Raw genomic sequence first — 21,581 nt, forward strand, 5'->3', positions numbered from 1 at the left:
TTTGAGATTAGGTGAGCATTTGGCAGCTTCCTCAAACAGCTGCTGCAGCTCAGTCCTGTCAACAGAGTAACACCAGGTTATCACCATGAGCCAAATAATTACCAGTGTGGACACCAGCCCTATAGATAACACAATATCCTGGAGACAGACTTTATACTGAACAGATGGATTTGATCGTTGATGAGCTGCAGTAAAGAGTGAAAAGTCTTAGTTGATATTTCAAAACCTCAGCACATTAAATAAAAAATAATAGCACTACCAGTAAATGAGAATATATTTTTTATGATATGGGTGAACTGACCCTTTAAAGTACTGTAGTGATTCAGTACTAGTCCAGTATTGGCAGAGACCTCATCTAAATAAACCTTAAATTTGAAGCCTCTTGCATCACAGTGGTACGTAGGTAAAAGTTGTATAAAGCTGTCACAAAATGTATTCATACATCAGTCCAACCATCCACTTAACATGATCTATTTTGCCTTTGTTTTGACATGAAAGTATGCTTTCATTATGAGGCACTCATGTTGAAATACTCGGTTATACATCAAGACAAGTGCAAATTAGTGCTTCAACACTGATAACAGCCTGAAATAATGAGCCTACAGGATTTTCACATACCTACAGTAAAACAAATTCCCATGAGGTGTGAATATTATGACATGTTACATGATGTGGTCTAACCATTTAGGATTCACATCCACTGTTCTCCAAGTATTTTTTTTAACATTAGGCAAATGGATGTAAAGTTACATCTCTATTCTATGAACAAAAAGCATGTTTGATCAAGGCACTCAAGACAATATGTGTGTCATTTTACAGCTGAATTTCCTGAGACTTAAGTGCAGCACTTTAAGAGGATGTGTAGACCCAAATTTGGTACAAAGCGATCTAAAATCAGCTACCTTCAAATCATAAACTGGCATTTCTACTGTTAAAAGCAAGATTTTCAGCCAGGAGACTCAAGTTTTTAGCAATGCAAGTGATGTGACTCTAGGGATGGCGATGTCAGTACACCACTTTGACACCACTTCGACAAATATTGGATGGATTCCCATGAAATATGGTGCAGACATTCATGCTCCATCTCAGGCTGAATTGAACACTGATGATCCCCTGACTTTTCATCTAGCGCCATCATCAGGTCAAACGTTCAGTTTGTCCAATATGACCAGACACTTGCAAGACTAATGACATCCCCATAAATCTCAGCTGTATTTTTGTTTATGCTAATTACCAGATATACAGTTGTAAACAAAAGTTTGGGCACCCCTTGACAAATAACTTATTTTGGTGATTTTTTAACTGAAAAGATGTAAACACAGTCTTTCTATGATATGGGAATAACACAATATTTTCAGCAAACATTAATGTGTAGATACTTTTTATGTCATAAATTGAACAAAAATAAATAAATAAATAAAAACATCATGGTGGCATGTGCAAAAGTTTGAGCAACCTAAGATTTTTTTTGCAGCGTCTCAGCCCTTTACCCTTCTAATATGTTAAAAAAGGGTTTACACCTTTAGTGTTCGCGGGTCAAATTTGACCCGTGTTTGAATTCATTAGCAAGCACTGAAACAAACACTAATTATCATCCAGTAAAATGTTTTATCTGCCAAGTGACTTATCATTAATCAATAACCATAATATATATATACTTGCTTTGATATTTTATGTACCTTAGACCACATTTAACTTACAATGTACAAATTATTTTTAGATTAAGATAGGCACAATTTATTTATTTTATTGCTTATGATGAACAGAACAGGCAAATAAGACCATGAGATGATCTGATAAACAAAATAATTCCCAAAATAACTTGTTTATATTTTCTCATACATTAAAAATGTGCATGCTATGCCAGGTGTGCAGTGAGATGTGAGAAATAAAGCACCAGAAAGCCCCAGCCTATATACTGCTATACAGCTGGGGAACAGGAGATGTGTATCTGTGTCTGTGGCTATGTGTGTGTGTGTGTGTGTGTGTGTGTGTGTGTGTGTGTGTGTGTGTGTGTGTGTGTGTGTGTGTGTGTGTTGTGCCAGGTGTGTGGTGAGATGTGAGAAATAAAGTGCAAGACAGCTGCAGCCTATATACTGTTATACAGATGTATCCATATATAGTCAGGAGATGTATATATGTGTGTGTCTATGGGGTATGAGTGAAAGAGAGAGTGGGGGGGTTGGGGGGGGTATGCATGGAATCATATTTGTTGTGTGTCACTCTACAATTGAATTCAAGTCATGAAACATAATTTTGATATTATTACACAATATTATTATACTATTTTTATAGAATTTCATTACTATTATTTTTGTTTGGTTGTAATTTGTTATTCATGATGGTTTGGCAACATTTACTATGTATTTCTCTGCATAAACAACCCACAACAACTACCGGGTTAAATTTGACCCATAACACAACAGATTTTTTATGGGCATTAAAAAAAAGAAAAAAGATTAAATTGTGTTTTATTGTATTCAGTAGGCCATTATAGAGGATGTAATGAAGACTTGTTTTGATCAGAAAAAATTAAAAATATATTTCACACATCTAAACTTTTTTGACCCTAACACAATAATAGGGTTAATCATTTTGTTAGGCCTGAGGCATGTCAACAATTGTCATTAGGAAATGTCAGCTGGTGCCAATTTCAAAGCTTTACAAATACTCTGACTCTGACTCTTCAAACCTTGTACGAACACTCAGCAGCCATGAGTTCCTCCAAACAGCTGTGTAAGACTCTCAAAATGAAAGTTATTGATGCCCACAATGCAGGAGAAGGCAACAAGATAGCAAAGTGTTGTCAGCTTGCAGTTTTCACAATGTGAAATGTTATTAAGAGATGGCAGTTGTGGAGGTCAGGATGAGATCTGGAAAATCAACAAAACTCTTGGAGAGAAGTGGTCATATGCTGGTCAGAAAGGCAAATCAAAACCCTCATTTGACTGCAAAAAACCTGCAGGAAGATTTAGCAGACTCAGGAGTGGTGGTGCACCATTCCACTGTGCAGCAATGCACAAACAAGACCTTCATGGAAGGCATTTCATGAAAAGAACACCTTTCCAACTGTTAAGCATGGGGGTGGATCTATCATTCTTTGGGGTTGTATTGCAGCCAGTGGCACAGGAAACACTGCATGGCTGGAGGGAATAATAGATTCCTCTAAATACCAGAAAAGAGAATGACTTCTGCAACAGGATAATGATCCTAAACATACCCAGAAATCCACTGTGGATGACCTCAAGAGATCACCTAAATATGTTATTTGTCAAGAGGTGCTCAAACTTTTGCATACATCTGTATCATGTTAAACTAAGGTTAGTGGTAAACATTATTGTGGTGACCCCTGCTGTTTCCTGGTCAGCATTGCTCTTATGAGTCACCTAAGTGTTTGATTTGGTCCACAGGTGGGTCATCAGTGCTTAACTGGGGAAACCTGGGCCTTTATTTTACTTTGCTCACATGCACCTCACAACTTCTGGAAACGGTGTGTCTCTCTCTTTGTCATCATATGCTGCTCGACTCTTGTTTGAGAAATGGAGACAATATATTTGGGAGTGTATGTTTAGGTCATTCAGGACTTTATCCTATATGCAAACACAGCAGACCCACATACACTTCCCCTGTGCTATCTGGTTTATCTCACCTCTCCTGTACTGGGATGGAGGGAGAACTCTCAGAGACTCACCTGTGCACATAAACCCAAAAGTACATGCATGGCTGAATACCACTAGAAGTAAGTGAGTATGTTCTGTATGCAATGTGTTTACAATTCTGTTTCACTGCACAATTATGTATGTGGAGCTTGTGATCACGTGATTTGAGTCTTCTATACCACACTTTCACACATCTGCTCACACATCCTGTTCTGTTCATTTCTAATTGTCAGGCTTGACAATTCCGCTTGTAAAAAAAAAGAAAAAAAGAAAAAGGTAAAAAATACCTTGTTGAGATCTGAGATCGAGATCTTTGACAGTGGAAACAGCAGTTTACAAATTAACCACCAGGTCCATTAGTAGAATATCCTTAATTAATAACCAGACGTTTTAAGTTGGCCTTGAGCAATGATTTCTTCCCTTCCTTTCTTCTTTTATTTTTGTTGTTTTTTTTAAATTTGGGTGAACTGACCCTTTAAAGCATCTGTTGTAGTTCATGTATATTACCAGCAGATGTCAGTGCAGGATCAGTCACAGCTTTAGCATCTTTAGACTGATGTAATGCGGTGATGTCGGAATGAAGACAACGGAACATCTGATTAAGGAGCATTTCCCCATAATTGTGGCCCATTTCTTTGTGAGTTGTGGACTGATTGAACATTTGATTAAATTTATCTGTCATTTCAACTGTAAAAAATACAACTAATAGTAACTAACATTTCTTTAGGAACAGAGTATAAAACTGACAAAATATAAAACAAAACACAAAGGCATCAAGACAAAAATTGGGTGACTGTTCAAATAAAGTGCATATAAAGCAATAAAAAAAAGATATATCTAGATGCATACATGTAAACATACAAGCACAAAGTAGAAAGAGAATCTATCAAAATTGTGAAAAGTGAATATGTTTTATATGCATGTTTTATTATGTTAACTAAGGTGTGTAAGTGGTGGCTATAAGGTGTTAAACAGTCTGACAGCCGTATTCATAAGCCAATGAAGTTTTAAGGGTTACAGAGGAAATAGAAACATGCAAAATTCATAAACAGCTAGATTATAGTGGGAAAAAGTGCAAACTACAGTATTACCTCAGCAGCTGAGATATGGCTGAATATTTTCATAAAATATTTAATCATTTATAGCCTATATTTTTAGCTTAAAATCTCATGTCCTTATAATTCTTCTTAGAATATTTCTCATTTCATAAATTAGACGGCTATTTTTAAGGGTATGGCGCAAATATTTAGACACATAAACTGATTTTATATGAATATCTTAGTTCTGGGACATTCGTGTGCGCTCAAAACTCCTATATCTCCGATAGCCGTGAAGGCAGCATCATGCAGCTTGTGTGCTGCTGCGTCTCGAGGGTGACAGCATGACACACAGGCTGAGCTTGTGTCCGCCAGCATGCCCGCTGTTATCCGTTATCTGTCTTTAATGAAGCACTTCAACAGCCACAGAAGCGCTGCCACAGAGAGCTGCGTTAAATGAAGTGAACCTGGGCGCGCGCGCGCTATTGGATGAGCATCTGGCGCGCGTCTCCGCCTCTCCTCGCATCATTCCGAGCGCTCGCGCCCGCTGCGGATGCGTACGATGGGACGGTCTCGCGCTCTGCTCCCCATCTTTCTCCCTCACTGAAGCCGAAGATTAACTCCAAACACAACAATGGGGGGGATTTGACGCGTAGCAGCCTGCGCTCCATTTTATTAGAATTTAAAGCGTCGTGTTTTGGTTTATTCCCGGTGAAAATGGCGACGGGAGCAGGCTGGCAGCCTCCGTACACCTCCTCGACTAGCAGCACCACCAAATATACCCCCTCTCCAACATCCAGCATGTTTTACGACGCGGGTTTAACGCTGGAATACACTCAAGACCTGCATTTAAAGATGAGCAAGAAGATTGCACAACTGACCAAGGTCTGTGAACGTGAATGAATGACGCAGATAAAGTGATTTAGTCGTTTGGAGCATGTTGGGATGTAGATGGAGTAGTACCGTAGATAGGGGTTGATGTGGGATGTAAACGTGCTGCTGAGGAAGGAAGTGTTATTTTGTGTTATTTTTTTTACATTAACTGTCGTGCAGGGCAGCAGGTGTGATGCTGAAGTTGGATGTGTTGGTATTTAAGAGCATATTTCACTGTTCTGCATCCCCTCAAGGTTCATAGGTCACCATTAAATACTCATGAAAGGTGTGTTGCACTTATATATCCATTCATTTACTTATTTATGTGTTACTTACCTAGAAAGAGTCCCCCACTGTGACCTCACTGCTGTGCTGTGCCTGCATAAAAATAACTGACAAGACTGTATTTCATGAGTGATTACACTGATAGCTGAGAGCTTTCCAAAAAATGCCCCGAGGACTGTGCTGCTGTGAATTCACCCCTCTGCCACACCGCTGCCTAACCTGTGCATGTTTCTTCTGCCATCCTCAGCGCTGCCATTGCCACCCAAGCGCTGAAGGAAGTTATGTAATCTTGGAGGGATGCAGGGGTTTTGGCAGAGCTGCTTCTTTGTAGTCCACCTGAAACCAGTGTAGGATACTATGTCGCTGAGTAGTAGAGGATTTAAGGTGGCAGCTACATTTGCAGCGTCAAGGCTTTTGTCTTAGAGGAAAGGTGGATATACATTGTACAAGAATTTGTACAACCGTGCTGTGTGTAGAGAGGACAGATTTTTACATAACACGCTTTGTGATTCTATCCCAGTACAGAATTAGAGTACAGTAGGAGTAGGATAAGCTGCACAAACATGCACAGCATTGCAAATAGATGGAAAATGTGGCTATCCAGGAGTGCAACACAGTGGTTTCAGTGGTTGATAATTAAATTTGCAGTGGTCTGGATAATGAGCACTGGAATTAAGGTCCACAAACAACAGATTTAACACTTAATGCTTATTGGACGGCAATCATTTCTAAGTGGAGTTTGTATTTTCTCTCCAAATCGTGTGTAATGGTGTGAATACAGTGCGACTGTTTTGTCTGTCTGTGAGCTGGCTCTGTGATAGACAACCTGTGTTTCTTGGCCAATTCACGCTGAGAAAGGCTGCGTTTCTCTGTTTTGTATCCTAGTAAATGGAATATTTTGGGGTTTTGAGCTGTTATATGTAAATGTAGATGTAATAAAAATGATTTTACAGTGACTGAAATCCCTGGATTAGTAGAGACAATTAAAAAATGGATTCCTCAGGTTATTTCAAGAATTCAGGTGCATTTTACTGCATTTCTACTGTTGTAATCTCAAGCTCTCTGTAAAAAGCAAAGAGCACTTCCCCCTTGTTGCGCATCCAGATGCTTTTTAAAAATTGAAAGTGTTACGGCAGATTCGTGCGCCTGTGTTTTGCTATTGTGTTGGTATCTGCAGGCTCCGGCTATCTGTTTACCAGTCGTGCTCAATGTGCCGCATGTGTTACTCTTCCATGGAAACATTTTCATTTCAAATGAGTGCATCAGACGTCACTGCATCGCTGTTCATGTGTTCGGGTTGTGATTCTTGCATCAGCTTAATCCAAGTTCTCTGAAGCTGTTGTGTATTTCATTCATTCTGCATTTCAGTCTCGTTGATAGCTACAACTTTATGTTTACAGCGACGTGTGTGTGAGCACTTTGTGCAACTTAACTTTCTCTTGTTTGTTCAGGCAATGCTTCCTGCAGTCATGTTCTCACGCAGCAGGCAGAAAGTAGGACATTATTTGTTATACACGTGAGAATCCTTCTTGTTTTGGACTTGTTCAAAGGAAGCACGCAGAAGGACATCTCACATTACCTTGTAACATCAGCAAAAAGGATAAATTAAATCCCAAACCCTTCAGAAAATATTGAAATAATTTGCTGCCTGCAAGCAACAGAGAAAATAATGAGGAGTATGACTGTATGGTGCAGGATGGCCGGCTCTGTTCTGACTGATCACATGTAATCTGTGTCGTGGTCTGTGGCTGCAAAGACATCCTGGGTTCTGCCTTTCATACCGTTACATCATTTTGAAGAGTTAATACAGTGCCTCATACTGTAGATACCACTAAGCATATTTTTAAAATATTAAAACTCAGAGAAAAACATGACTTTTTCAGAACACTTTCACTGCACACACATGTGAAGGCTTTGAATAGCGACGTCTCAGCTATTTTACACTCACCAGGTGGAACTATATCAGATGAGAAACAAGAAAATGCTGAAAACTGAAATCATGGCCTTTAAGTTTGTCGTACCTGCACTGTTTCCTGGTCGCTTGTAGCTTGCAGCGTAAATGCGTAGTTATGGTTCAAATGCAGAATGCATTGTTCAGCTATTATAGTAACATCTACGGCTTCACAGCTGAACTGAACTCTGCGTTTAAGAAGGAAATTTGTAATATTATATCAACCCTATTTACAGTATATAGCACTTATCAAACCAAGTCATAAAGTTCTTCATATAAAAACAAAAACACAGCAATAACAGAATAAAAGTAATTGCTAAAACAGAATAAAAATACTAAAAGCATATAAAAAGAGAATAAAATTGGCCCCAAAAAATTGACCCTTGAGGTGCCCTATACTTGACATATGGTTGTTAATGGACACGCAAAATTTTCTGTCTGAAAGATAAGATCTGATCCAAGTGAGTTGGATCAGATCCGACCAGATATGCCCACCCATTGCCTCAGTCCGTCTAATGAAATGCTGTGATCGATTGTGTCCAAAGCTGCACTCAAATCAAGCAGAACAAGAACGGAACACATGCCAGCACCACTGGTCATTAAAAGGTCATTTGCGACTTTATGAAGGGCAGTCTCTGTTCTGCGATGCTGACACAAAAAAAGCTCAAAATTAAGTTTTTTCATGCTGTGGTGAAGCACCAACAAACAACAATCCATTGAGCATTGAGCTAGAGGTCAAAAGGTCACTCGTATGGTTTGTTTCTATCTGCGATTTCCACTGTGTGCATGAAATCATGTGTGAGTCATCATAGTGGTAGAAAAGTCGGTATTGAACTTGAGCTCCAATGAGTTTGAACTCTTAAACTCGAAGTGGTAACCAATGAGAAGACGCCAGAACAGGGGTGACATCATTTTATCTTCCTTAGTTGATTAATTGATGAGTTGATTGACAGAAAATTAATCACCAACTATTTGGATGAAAAATAGAAAATTCTCTGTTTCCAGCTTCTCAAATATGAATATGTTTTGGTTTATTTAGTCTTGTATGACAGGTAAACTAAATATTTTTGGGTTGTGGACTGTGTGGACAAAAGAAGACACTTGAGGACGTCACCTTGGACTCTGGGAAACAGTGATCAACATTTTTCACCATTTTCTGACAGTTTATAGACCAAACAATGAATTGATTTATTGATAATGAAAATAAGTGTCTGTTGCAGCCCTAATAAAGATAAAAACAGTAAAATTAACAAATAAAACACATCAAAATTGATAGGAACTATAAAAAAGAGGAGAGGCCAGAACATAATTTTTCTCACATCTTTGAAAAATTCATATTTTGATAAACTGACCACATATTAAAAATCTCAACAGTAAATTTCTTGCTTAAAAAAAAAAATCTCAAAACTAAATTTGGTGACGTACTAACAGCTGTAGTACAAAAACATCCCTCTGCCATAACCAATGGTGGATGTTAAAATGCATGCTGGGATACTAGTCCAACCAAGTTCACACAAGTCAGCTGCCAAATCATTCTGGATGAGCAGGAACGCTCTCTGGGTTTTGGAACTGGGACAGCACTGAGGCAGTAGCTGATGACGTTTCACGGGTCCTCGAGGTCACAAGTACAGACAAGAAGACGGAGGCCTACAGTCTATGCTGTTGTGTGCAACACAGCCCTGAAATATTAAATAAATACACTTGTCTTTAGGCTCTGTTGTTGACATTAAAAGATTTGAGAAACTCCAGTTCTTCCAGTTTGCTTTTCCATTTCTTAGTCTTTCCTGAATATCACAGAACTCACTATGTGTGTTTCCTCTATCAGAGAGACTCACTGTGTCCTTGTTCCTTCCCTGCTGTGTTTGGGATGTGTAGTAGTGATGCTCAGGGAGGAAAGTGTGCACGGTGCAGACTGAGTGTCCTTGGCGCCTTAGAAGAGGCGCAGAGACGAAAGAAGGAACAGATGCAAAGAGCTGTCACACCAGGACCGCGAGGACAAACTAAATGCACTGTGTGCTTCAGCTAATTGGATACAGAGACTGTGCTGCCACTTCATGGCGCGTCTGACGAAGGAAAACAGTGGACTAAAAGCTCAAACGTCGAGGGATCCTGTTAAGACTACAGCACCTCTGAGAATGCGGCTCTTGTTAATCCTTTAATTAGTGAATATGATGGTAATCCTCTGTAAATGATGAGAGCAGAGCAACAGAATCATTCTTTGCAAGTGTTGTTTGAGCCAAATGCTGCAGTTGTTCTGCTCCAGACATTAATGACCTTTTATTCTGCGGTTAAATCAATAGTGATCTACTGTGGAAAATGTCCTTTAGCCCCAGAAACATCCCTCCTGGCTTGAACTATTGTCAGCTGTGCCATCATTCCTCATTCAGTCTGCACAGCGCAGCTCCATATTTGACTTCTTTATGATAGACTGACCAGACTGTAAATCTGCCTCATAACTGGCCTTTTGATGACAGTATGCTATTGACCAGTCATTCGTCCGCCTCCGTAATGATAGATGCAGTGCAGTTTGATTGATTACACATCTAGAATTGATCAGCTCTTCTCTAGTTGGGGAGATGTCAAACTGAATTGAGTCTAATGATACATTTTAATGAAATTCTTCTGGGTCTAAACTGCCTTCCAGTCTGACAGAAATAAAAGCATCCAGTAAGAATCTGTCGTCTTTTTTGTAATATTCTATGCAAGAAAAGCATCATTTTAAAGAATTTGCCTCATTTTAGTGACCATAGTTGCCTGATATCATAAGTCTGAATGCTGATACTTGTTCTGCTCGGGATCATCCTTGTCCATCTGAAAAGAGTTAAATAGAATAAAACCTTACATTATATGTAAATGTGCTCAAGCGCAAAGGCTCCACTGAATAACTTTGCATAGGAAGATGTACAAGAGGAATAATTATGCCGACAAGCGTTTTTTTTTTATCAGCCGTTTGAGGTTTCTCAAATGAAATCTTACATATCTGCACAATGACTCAACCTTGAAAAAAAAAAAGAAAGATCCATAAATTAAATGACATCAGTTCAGTCGTAACATATGGATGCTTCAAAGTTTTGATCATTGCAGACAGTGTTTGATGGGGTTTTATATGGATAATTAAAACCTCATATACCCGAACGACAAAAGAAGTTGTTTGTCAGTGTTTCCCCAAATATCTATCAAGATCAATTTGCAGTTAATAATAATCTAGAGCTGCAACAGTTTAATGCTTTCGTGATGGTTTTTCACAGTAATCTTTTCTTAAAGAATGACTCAAAAAGATTAATCGATTATCAAAATAGAGGTCGCTTGTCAGTTAAGCATTTGTACAAATGACTAATAACCAATTCTCTGGTTGGGATTGTTTCTGTGCATCGACTCTTGGCGTGAAAACAAGGAGCTCATGGAAGATGTTTCTGAGGAAGCACATGTTGGCTGTTATCACTCACCTCAAGCCAATGAAGAGGTCAGCAGCAACAGGGACTGTTTCTTCCCCAAGGGGATTCCTGAAGAAGAAAAAAGAAACAGTGGTAGATGTCTTACTGCTGGTTTCCAGCATTGTATGACTGACTGTGCCTGCGGTAGCTGTAGGCTGTTGTGTCGCCTTTGGGCTCGGTTTGATTGGAGCCTCAGGCCTGAAAACTGTCCTGTGAAACTCCCCGCAGAGAGGAGAGGAAGAGGGTATTTGATGTCATTCTAAAAAAAAATGACACATCCAGGGACAGACTTATTCATGCTGTGCTTCACTTTCATAAGTTTGCTCACTGGGGATGTGCTCAGTAGGTTGGTAAAAATGGGAGGAAAATGAAAACAACAACAAAATTACAAGTCATGTGTGAACTCAGTAGTGTCGCAATCTGCTTCCACACGACCATCCATCCACAACAAGTCTGCTGTAGACCTTCCACTGCCTCCAGGTTATAGATTTGAGCTTTAAAAATCCAGATAATCCTAAATTTTTACTACCTGTGATTGTTTTCTGGGTGGGCAAGCCTCTGAAAAAATATTTAAACTACAGGACAGTCAGCTCATATAAAATACTCAAAATACTTCCACACATTACTTCTCAAATGTGTTGGTGCCACGATTGTCCGTTCAGCGTGGCTCGTAAAAAGATTCCTCTATTTTGCGTGTTTTTTGCCCATTTCTGCTCTACAAAGTTTAGCGTCTCAGCCTCTTTTCACAGCTTCTAATAATTCTTGTTGCAGGAACAACATTATAATGCACTGACTAAATGTATCAATGAGGGCTGCAACCAAGGTTTCTTTTCTTTATCCAATAATCTCTTGAGAATAACAGAAAATAGCAAAAAAATACTCACTACAGTTTCCCAAAGCCCTAAGTGTTGTCTTCAAATTGCTTTGTTGTCCAGCCAACAGTTCAAATATATTCAATTTATAATGATGTAAAACAGAAAAGCAGCAAATCCTCACATTTAATAAGCTTGAACCAGAGAAAGTTCAACAATTTTGCTTCATTAAACATTAAATAAATTCAATCAATATCACATGAACACCCCGAACCATGTTAAAACTGTAGACTAAGGAAGGATGTGTGTTTAAAAGCAAGAAAAACAGCAACAAGAAGACTAAAGAAAAGAAAAAATAAAGTGACAAACTGTGTGAGGTTTATAATGTATTACAATTACATTAATCTATCAGTCCAAGCCTACAATATTATTTGATCCGTGTATAAAAAGCATATGTTTTCTTCACTGGTTACTGCAGACTTTCTCTTGCAACCGACATTATTTATAGAAACCCAGCTTTTGTGTTAGACTGGAGACACAAATAGTGTTGTGAGGTATCTTTATTCCTGGGAGATGGAGAGACAACGAAAGAAAAGAGAGGAGGAGAAGAAGAAGACAAAAAAAGAGAGAGATAAAAGGATGAGAGCAAAGGGAAGGGGAGAGAGAGATGAAAGCAGCGGGCGCACCAGCGTCACTAAAATAATCATGTATAATTGAAGGAACACTTCCATGGCTGACTTGCTGCTGGGAATCAGAGGCTCACACTCCAGCAGAACAGAAGGAGAAAATCTACCTTTCTCCGACTTCTTTCACTACCAGCTGAAACAAGCTGTAGTGCTATAGTAACACTAGTGATGTAGTAAACAACAACAACCAGGAAGCGATTGTAAGAAGGACGCAAACATGAGCAAAAAGCTGTCATGTTTGATGAAAAATAAAGCAAGTTTGATGCGAAATACTGTCAGACAGTGTCATAGAGATAGGATAGGATAACAAGGTTAACACATCAGCTCAAAATATAAAAAACATATCCGTGCAGATAGTTTTACTTTCCAGGTTTTGAGACATCTATCTAGATTTTTACCTCTTTTCCAATACAATTAAGGTAAATTGAATATTGTTTGTGGTGCTTAAAGCACTGAAAGAAACTCTGGATAATCCACAGTAAAGCCGAGAGGATTAGTCGATTAATTGATAAGCTGGACAGAAAATGAATCGTCAGACATTTGAATAGTTTAAAACATCTATCAATGCAATACATTTTCTTCTTCCAGCTTCTGAAATGACTTCTTCTTCTTTTTCTTTGTCACACATGGGTTGGTTTTTTTTCACTGCGTTTGAAGATGTCACCATGGCGTCTGAGACTTTGTGCAGGGCGTTAGGCTTCACATCATGTTGGATAAATATATTAAAATTATTAAATTAATAGTGATGGAAAGAATCCCACCATTGCAGTTTGTATACTAAATAATTGCTTGGTTGAACTACAGAACTACTGCCAAGTGTAGTATGTAGTAGTACTACCCATCGGGATTATTACTTGGATGTTGATCCAAGTGGTATTTAAATATCAGAAAGTTTGTAATTACATGGGTGTGTTATTATTCCTGATGGAGGATAATTACCGTGTATACATCCCTCACATACTGTAGTATGTGTGTAAACTTTTCACCTCACCTGTAAGTAGAACTTAATGTGGAGCCGCTGGTTTGGACGCCGGCGGGGCTGTAATTCAGCTGACCATGACTGAATATTAGCTGCTCACTGGGGGCCTCAATTTTCTGAAGCTTAAGCTTTTTTAAAGCTCCTGCATTTACAGGAGGACCCGCATATTATTTACCTCCAGCGCTTCTAAAACCTACTTATATTTCTGGGGGAGAGAGAGAACAAGCATGACTGACAAGATGTTATTCACTTAGGCTTGTGTGCGGCGGGTACCACAGCCAGTAGAAGGCTTTTGTGTGACCGTATTTGAAGGCCATGAGGGATTTAAAGGTATTTTTTTGTGCAACAGACAAAAAAACAGCTTTTTTTTATGGAGGTGTATTTCCTTTCGATAATTTCTGTTTAATGTTTGCTTTCTGTTTCAGTCTTCTTTGATGTGAATTAATGTATTTGATGAGATCTTGGCTCAGTTTGTTAGCTTAACTTAAATCAAGCACAGTTTTCTTCAGCTTTGGGAAAGAAAAATGGCAGACAAACAGTTAAGACAGACAGAAGACGCTTCTGAAAAAGGAAATGAATATATTTTAGAGAAACTGCCGCGTAAACACAACTCTTGTCTGCGGATAATGCCATCTTTAATCAAACTGCGAGACTTATTTGTCTTTTTTTTCTGATGTTATTGGTATTGATTCTTTTGTTGCACTCTGAATGCAGAACTGAGCTTCATTGTAGAACTATCGATCTGATATTGAATCAGTTAATAAAAGCTTTTTTCCCCCCTATCCTCATTCTGTCATCTGATTCTCTTTCCGTCTCCAGGTAATTTATGCTCTCAACACCAAGAACGACGAACACGAAGAGGAAATTGAGTCTCTGAAAGAAGCCCACGAGGATGAGGTACGGACACCACAAAGCACAAAAACACCTCTAATATAGTATAATTGTATAAAACTGATAAATTCAAAAGGATGACCCCAGCAAGTAGTCATGAGAATCAGAGTACGTTTTAGTCTTGAAATGCTGTTATTTCTTTAATTTCAGTGGAGAAATTGGAGGTTTTCTGTTGCCTGTTGAGTATTTTAGGGTGCTGCAGTGGGAGTCAGAGGGGAAGTCGTCGATCTACTGGCACGATGCAATTTTGGTGTCAACTCACCGTATTTTAGCTGTCTGCCCCCAACCTGCAGGGAGATGGTTAATGCTGCCCTGTTGAGACCTCTCCACAATCACACATTCCAATTTTGTTGCATGCAACTTATCTGCTTCAACATCTTGTTTTTGGCATCAAGGTAAAGATTAATATCTTACCAGCATCTGTCATCTACAACAATTTGTAGGTTTGAAGCCCTCCCCTTTCTGCTGATTAATTCACTTTACAGTTGTTTGAAGGCAGCAAGTACTGATAGCTGCCAAATTAAAGGGAAAAACCAACTTAAAGTGTGTTGAGGCCCCTTTACACTGTGTGATTTTGGGCTGTCCGAGACGGAAGAGTCGTCAATCCAAAACAGCGGTCCTAGATCGCACTGTCAGACACGTGCACCGACAACCAATGTGCTTTGGCGACCAAAGACAGCCTGAGGCAAACATTTAAGACCAAATTCTCACAATGTGACTGCTGCTACTACCCACATCTACAAACAAACCAATCAGAATACAACATGAAATGACACAGAATACAAAAGTGACTTTGTTGCATTTTTAAACAAGATTTTATCATAGGCATCTCTCCCAATGTGACACGCAGTAAACCTACATGATTGTTGTTACCACAGAGTCTAAAGGTGCTTTTAGTAAGGCATCTTTCCACCAAAGGCGTCCAGAACAGCTTCAGACTTCTTTGGATACATTCTCCAAACTCTACTGGAGGAATAACCACCATTATTATTCCAAAAGATACTCCCTCATATGGTGTTTTGACGACGTGACGCGTCACTCTAAAACCTGCCATACTGTGTGTTTAATTATATTTGGTGACTGTGAAAGCCGTAAACAATCCAATGAACCCTCCTTACCTGTTTGGAAGCATCTGCTTTCATTATGATTCTCTGATCATTTATTCAGCTTTTTTGCTTTAATTTGTCACCCGTATGTATAGTATGTAGCTCCATCTGCAGTCTCGAATCTGAGTGAAGCACATTATCAAAGCGTGATTAAACATCTCACATTGCTGTTTCCTTGAATAAATCTTGTTAAAACACCACCAAGCTGCTGCAAAAAAGGAGCAGCATATTTAACTCCCATAGAAGAATATTAGTCCTGTACGTCATGATTGTTTCCATCTATTGATGCTGTACATCAGGAATCATATCATAATGATTCCAAAACACACTTGTCAGTTTCAATGTTCAACATGCTTTTACTTGAGTCTACTGTGAATTTTCTGGACTGGTTTCACAGATGTAGAATAAGTCTGGCTCCTGATCAAAAACCATGATCTCCAATGACAGATGGAGTTTATTTAAGAACAAGACCTCAGTCTGTATGAAACAGGTTTTCAATGTTGTTAATTTCATTCTTACTGCTTTCAGAGAGAAGCTCTAGTGTACCATGGACTGAGTTGTTGATTTAATTAGGGTTGCTTTCAAGTGTCAAATTTTTCTAAGTGGGACTTTTTTTCCACTGCCAAGAAGCATTTCTCGGAGGCAGCAGTGTTTTGCCTGTTCTTTATTTTATTTATTTCCACATTTTACCCTCAAGTGCTTATTTTCACCTACACTTTATGTGGGTTTTGGAAATCCTTTACATGTTGTAATGGAATAAAATCGTTTTATTGTCATACTGTGAGTTCTTTATGTCACGTAATACTGTATTGTGTATACTGACTGTTTATCCCAGAAGTCATTTAAGAGACAGAACTATGAATTCTAGCGTTAAATTATTTCTGCAGCATTCAAGATGTTGACTGTTTTGTTTTCCTTATTGCTCAGGTCCAACATATTGTGACAGAAACCAGAGATAAGATCATGCAGTACAAGAGTAAGATGGCGGACGAGGCTGACCTGAGGCGGCGGCTGGCCAGTCTGGAGGAATCTGTCGAACTCCACGAACACATGAAGAGACAGGTCACTCACTGCTGCTGGGCACCACGGGGACTTCATTTAGTTTGGTTGTGTTTAGCGTAGCTTAGTCTAGTACATTTTCTTTCTGATGTAATTATCTTCCTGCCACATTGTGTTGTAGTCCTGCTGTAGCCTTTAATGAATTATTCAAATCTTGAGTTGAGCTGCATGGCATCCAATAACCATTTGTGTAATGTATTGCAGTTTTAATGTGAAATAATGTAATGCAGCTGATGTAATGTTTCCATTCTCTCAGGCTTTAGCAGAGTTTGAGATGTACAGACAGAGAATGGAGGATTCACAGCTCTGCACCGAGGCCCAACACACACAGAGAGTGGTCTCCATGAGCAGAGAGGTACGGCTTTACACACACACACACACAAATATATATAATCACATGTCCTAGTAAAGGACAATGTTCTGCTATTTTGTGCTGAGAAGATGGAGATGCAGTGTCATTATGATGCTGATAAAACATTAAAAAAGACAAAAGATTGCTCATAAAATATTGTCGACTGTACTCAGTTGCACTAGTATTCAACACTTGTAAGTTAAGTAAGAGTTAACACAAAGCATAAACCACTTGTTTCACTAGAAGATACCACTGTCCACCATCTTTACATTTACATTTAACACTTACGGTTTTATCCAAAGTGTCTTACAAGCAAGGCAAGACAATCAAGTGACTCAAAAGAGCCATGGTGCAAATTTTAAATTAAAGTAAGAAACGACTGAAAGTAGACAAGTGCATAAGAAATACCATAAACATGATGATCCTTTACTGTATGTGCCGTTGCTGTGGTAACGGTGTGCCTAATACACAGAATATCAAAGCAGTTCCACAAACATACACCACTTTTTTCAATTAAATAAATAAACAGGTAAATAACTTTGACATAATGCTAACTGGCATACACTGTAGCTAGCATTAATGGTCAGATGTCAGTCATCCAATATAACATTATAGCATAAGCTGCCAGTTTTACACAGTACCTGCTGGTGAAACATGAGTGGCATACCGGTTTCATGTGGCACACAGCAGCAACATACTTATAATAGTCCCACAATAGTCAGCAACTGCACATGCAAGTAAAGAATACCTTTCAAGAGCGGTGACACTAAACAATTTGCACAAAACCGGGATTGCAGAGAAAAGTGATATAATCATTGGTGGCAAACAGTATGTTAACAAGAATCTGTATATGCTTATGGTAAATGCTATCTGCCACTAGAACAGGAGTCAGCCAGTTTTGATCTCTGGTGCTTGCTGGATTCCTCTTTTGTATGACTCTTGCTTCCAAGATTACAGGTACACACATAAATGAAGTTGGCACAAAGTCACGTTAATTGACGGAGAAAGCGGTAGGTTGCATTTACACATCGCTTGCAAGGCTGAGTGGAGGTGTTGCATCGTTCTTCACTGTCTAGCTGTAAAGTAATACAATAAGCGTTGATTGCAGAAATTATATTAAGTCACAATTAAACCATATAGAATGTAAAGAAATGTAGGATAACTAAGTATTTAATCTAATCCAATATAATGACATATATCATATCATGTCATGTCATAAATCATCTCATGCCATCGTATGACACATCATACACGCCTGCTTTTGTGGAGTCTGATGGCAGAGGGCATGAATGAACACCCGAAGTGTATTTAGATGTGATGAGCTTGTGGCTGAATGAGCTCAGTTCATCATCTATGTCTGGATTGGTCTTCAGTATGTTAGCGTTGGTCTTGTCCCTCGTCTTCCCTCTTTGCCACTGCCTCCAGACTGTCCAGCTCCAGCTTGACCAAAGAGACGGCCTTCTCCACCGACTGGCATCTCATGACATCACATCCCATGTTACATTTTTATATATTTTTTCAACCTCGTGTCTGTCCGATCTTTTGATGTAACGCCGCCGACGCTTGAGAAGCTGTGAGCCTTTGTTTTGGCACCGAGAGAAATCCCAAATAAGTATTCTGACAATATAATAGAATGAATTATTTTTGCACTTTTCTGAATAGGCGCTGTAAGCATTCAGCTTGGCACTGGTTGAGACTGGGTTTGGCAATTACACATAAAATGATTCAAACAGAATAGAATATTTCCCGTGGTTTCAATAGGTGGAGGAGATGCGTCGGGATTTTGAGGAGAAGCTGCGGGCGTTCACCCAGACTCAGGCCCAGTTTGAGGCGGATAAACGGCGAGCGCTGGAGGATCTGAGGGCCACCCACCGCCAGGAGGTGGAGGAACTCCTCAACAACCAGCAGAACCAGAGCGCCACCTCCACCGAAGACCAGGAGAAACTGGCCGAGCTGCATAGACAAGAGGTGGGCTAAGAGTGAGAGATAAAGGAAGATAGATGTGTCTACTGGAAGGCTAAAATGTCTGGATTGAAGCATTTTATCTTTGGCTTTTGTGGAGAGTTTATACAGCAAGTTACTTGATTGGGTAATTGCTGTACTAGAGGCTTATTAAGTTTTTGGGCATGAAAATTGAAAAATGTAGGGTTGTGTTGTTGGTGCAGTTGGCTTATTAGTATAATATAAACCTGCAGTGGTTATAATCTGGCCGTAGACCATTGTTGCATGTCATCCCTTTCTTTTATTCCCATTTTTCCTTTCCTATCAACTGTTAACTTTCCAATATAACAGATTAACCAGAGACTAAAAAAAAGAAGAAGATGGCAGTTTAATTCCAAAATATTCTAGAGTTTATTCTGGCAGCTTTCAGGCAATATGACTAACATTCAAGTCCAGGAAAAAAAACAACAAAAGATTTACTCTTTATTATCCGTCTCTGAATGTAGGTGGAGGCACTGATGGAGAGGGTGGAGGAGCTAACGAAGGATAAGGTGCGTCTGGTGGAGGAGTACGAGGCAAAGCTGGGCAAGGCTCAGGAGTATTATGAGAGAGAGCTGGAGGCCATGAGGAGAACACACCAGCTCACCACTGAGAACCTGCTGGCCTGGAAAAGGACTGAGGTAGATCCACAACATAGACAAACACAACAAAAAACAACTTTACTTTATCTCTAGCCTGTCTCTGTAAAAGGAATACTGTTTCCTAATGATCAATACAACACTTTATGTTCTTAAGCATCAATCAAACTATATTTGTGTTGCACCTTTCATACAGGATAGTGCTCTACAGATGACCGACAAGCAGAAAATAAGACAGAAACAAAGTAAAAAGTAAAACAATTTGAGACTAATGCAATGAAAATGTAATAAAACCAATAAAATACATTAAAAATAAGACAAAATCCTGTTTAATGCAGTTATTTCCCCCTGTAAACTCTATATATCTTAACAAAAACTGGGTGAAAAGCAGTTTGAACTCAAAATGAAGGTATTTTTCAGTGCAAATTAGTAAAAAATGAAGACAATTAAGCCTCAAGATACCACTTTGGTCCCTCGGGGACAGTGAAACAAGCTGAAATCACAACACTGACATATTCACTGTCATTTTAGGCCCAATCTGAATGTCCACGCTCACGGACTCATGGACTTTAAGGCGCGTTCCCGCTAATTCCGCGAGGGCTTAGGGCTGTACCACTGTAAAATCGTCAAGTGCATGAGGGCTCTCTCACAGACATTTTGAGCCCTTTATGCACACTTTCTGTAAGTCCGCATTGCTGCAGACTTTACCTGAGGGAATTACCCACAGTTCATAGCGTTGTGATGTTAAACCAGCATTAAATACAGGGTTACCATGCAGAGGAAGCTTTAAAAAAAACAGTAAACAAACTGGCACGTGGGTGTTCAGCCTGGCATAGCGTTTGCACTGGTATGCCTAAATTTACAAAGAAACACTACATTAACAAGGATTTAAGATGGTACATAAAAAAACACATGAAATTCAGAGGAATGCAAGCAGAGGTTGTATTACACACCTAATTTATTCATCAACCATTTCTTTTCGTTTTTGCTTAATGATGCTGTTACCTCTCATCCACTCTGTAAGGCAAGAGCCTGGAAGATGTTCAAATCAGGCAGTCGGCCCTTTACTTGATTTTATACTTTGTTTAATGTATTATGTGCTTTATGAGTGAGTGATAATAAAGTATTTAATCTTAAATCTTAAGTGCCTTGGCCATGAGGAAAGTAAAAAATGTAAAATAAAAAGTCCCAAACCTATTTTAAATTGTATAGAACATGTTTTGGTGTCGTCAACATGATATTTACACCATTTCAAGCCCTTGCAGCCTCTCACTCTCAAGCACTTAATAGGTGACGTCATTTAAGTCCACGAGTGTTCAGGGTTTAGGGCTTAGGGGGGACATTGGGATTGGGCTTAATAAAGATGTTGTGCCAAACATGTTGGCCATCATTTCCTACTTTTCACATTCAACAGAAAAGGAGTGATTAGCATTCATTTGGAGTGGTCCACCTAATCAATGTAAGTCCAGTAGCTGCTAAATGTTTCACTATGTTCACCAGCTAGTTGCTTATGTAGTCTCTCTGCCATTTAGCGCTGGACAGATAACACAGAGGTGGATTTCTCAGAGCTTTTTCGATGCCTGGTCCCTGGGATGTGTTCATGTTTCAGACTGAATGATGTAATGCTTCTCGTGTTAAGGTTGAGCTTCGTAAGGAGTTCCAGGCTCAGGAAGCAGCGCTGCAGCGCTCGCTGTCCAAGCTGAGGAGTGAGCTTCAGAAAGCTCAGGAGGAGGCCCGGGAGAACCGAGACAAGACCAACAGACTGCAGACGTCACTGGCCAACGCTGAGGGAACCATCAAGGTGTGTTTGTGTGGATGATTTACTCTCTTAAATTATTTGAATACGATGAATGAGACCAAACCTCTCATTCACCAAAC

At 39.3% G+C, this 21,581-nt stretch overlaps 1 protein-coding gene across 2 annotated transcripts in view; it reads left to right on the top strand.

Annotated features, from left to right (window-relative positions):
- The first annotated feature begins 5,114 nt into the window (after positions 1-5,114).
- The window catches only part of LOC137176970 (protein FAM184A-like), a 55,166-nt gene continuing 38,699 nt past the window's right edge, over positions 5,115-21,581 (top strand). The window contains exons 1-7 of one of the 2 annotated variants that reach the window (XM_067583026.1): positions 5,115-5,581; positions 14,536-14,613; positions 16,641-16,775; positions 17,029-17,127; positions 18,886-19,092; positions 19,572-19,745; positions 21,343-21,504. In XM_067583026.1, the coding sequence (XP_067439127.1) occupies positions 5,186-5,581; positions 14,536-14,613; positions 16,641-16,775; positions 17,029-17,127; positions 18,886-19,092; positions 19,572-19,745; positions 21,343-21,504 (1,251 nt within the window). In that variant the 5' untranslated portion in view covers positions 5,115-5,185. The remainder of the gene's footprint in view (positions 5,582-14,535; positions 14,614-16,640; positions 16,776-17,028; positions 17,128-18,885; positions 19,093-19,571; positions 19,746-21,342; positions 21,505-21,581) is intronic. The other variant, XM_067583027.1, reaches the window with a different exon arrangement.

Source organism: Thunnus thynnus, chromosome 24, assembly GCF_963924715.1.
Source record: "Thunnus thynnus chromosome 24, fThuThy2.1, whole genome shotgun sequence".
NCBI classification, from domain to species: domain Eukaryota; kingdom Metazoa; phylum Chordata; class Actinopteri; order Scombriformes; family Scombridae; genus Thunnus; species Thunnus thynnus.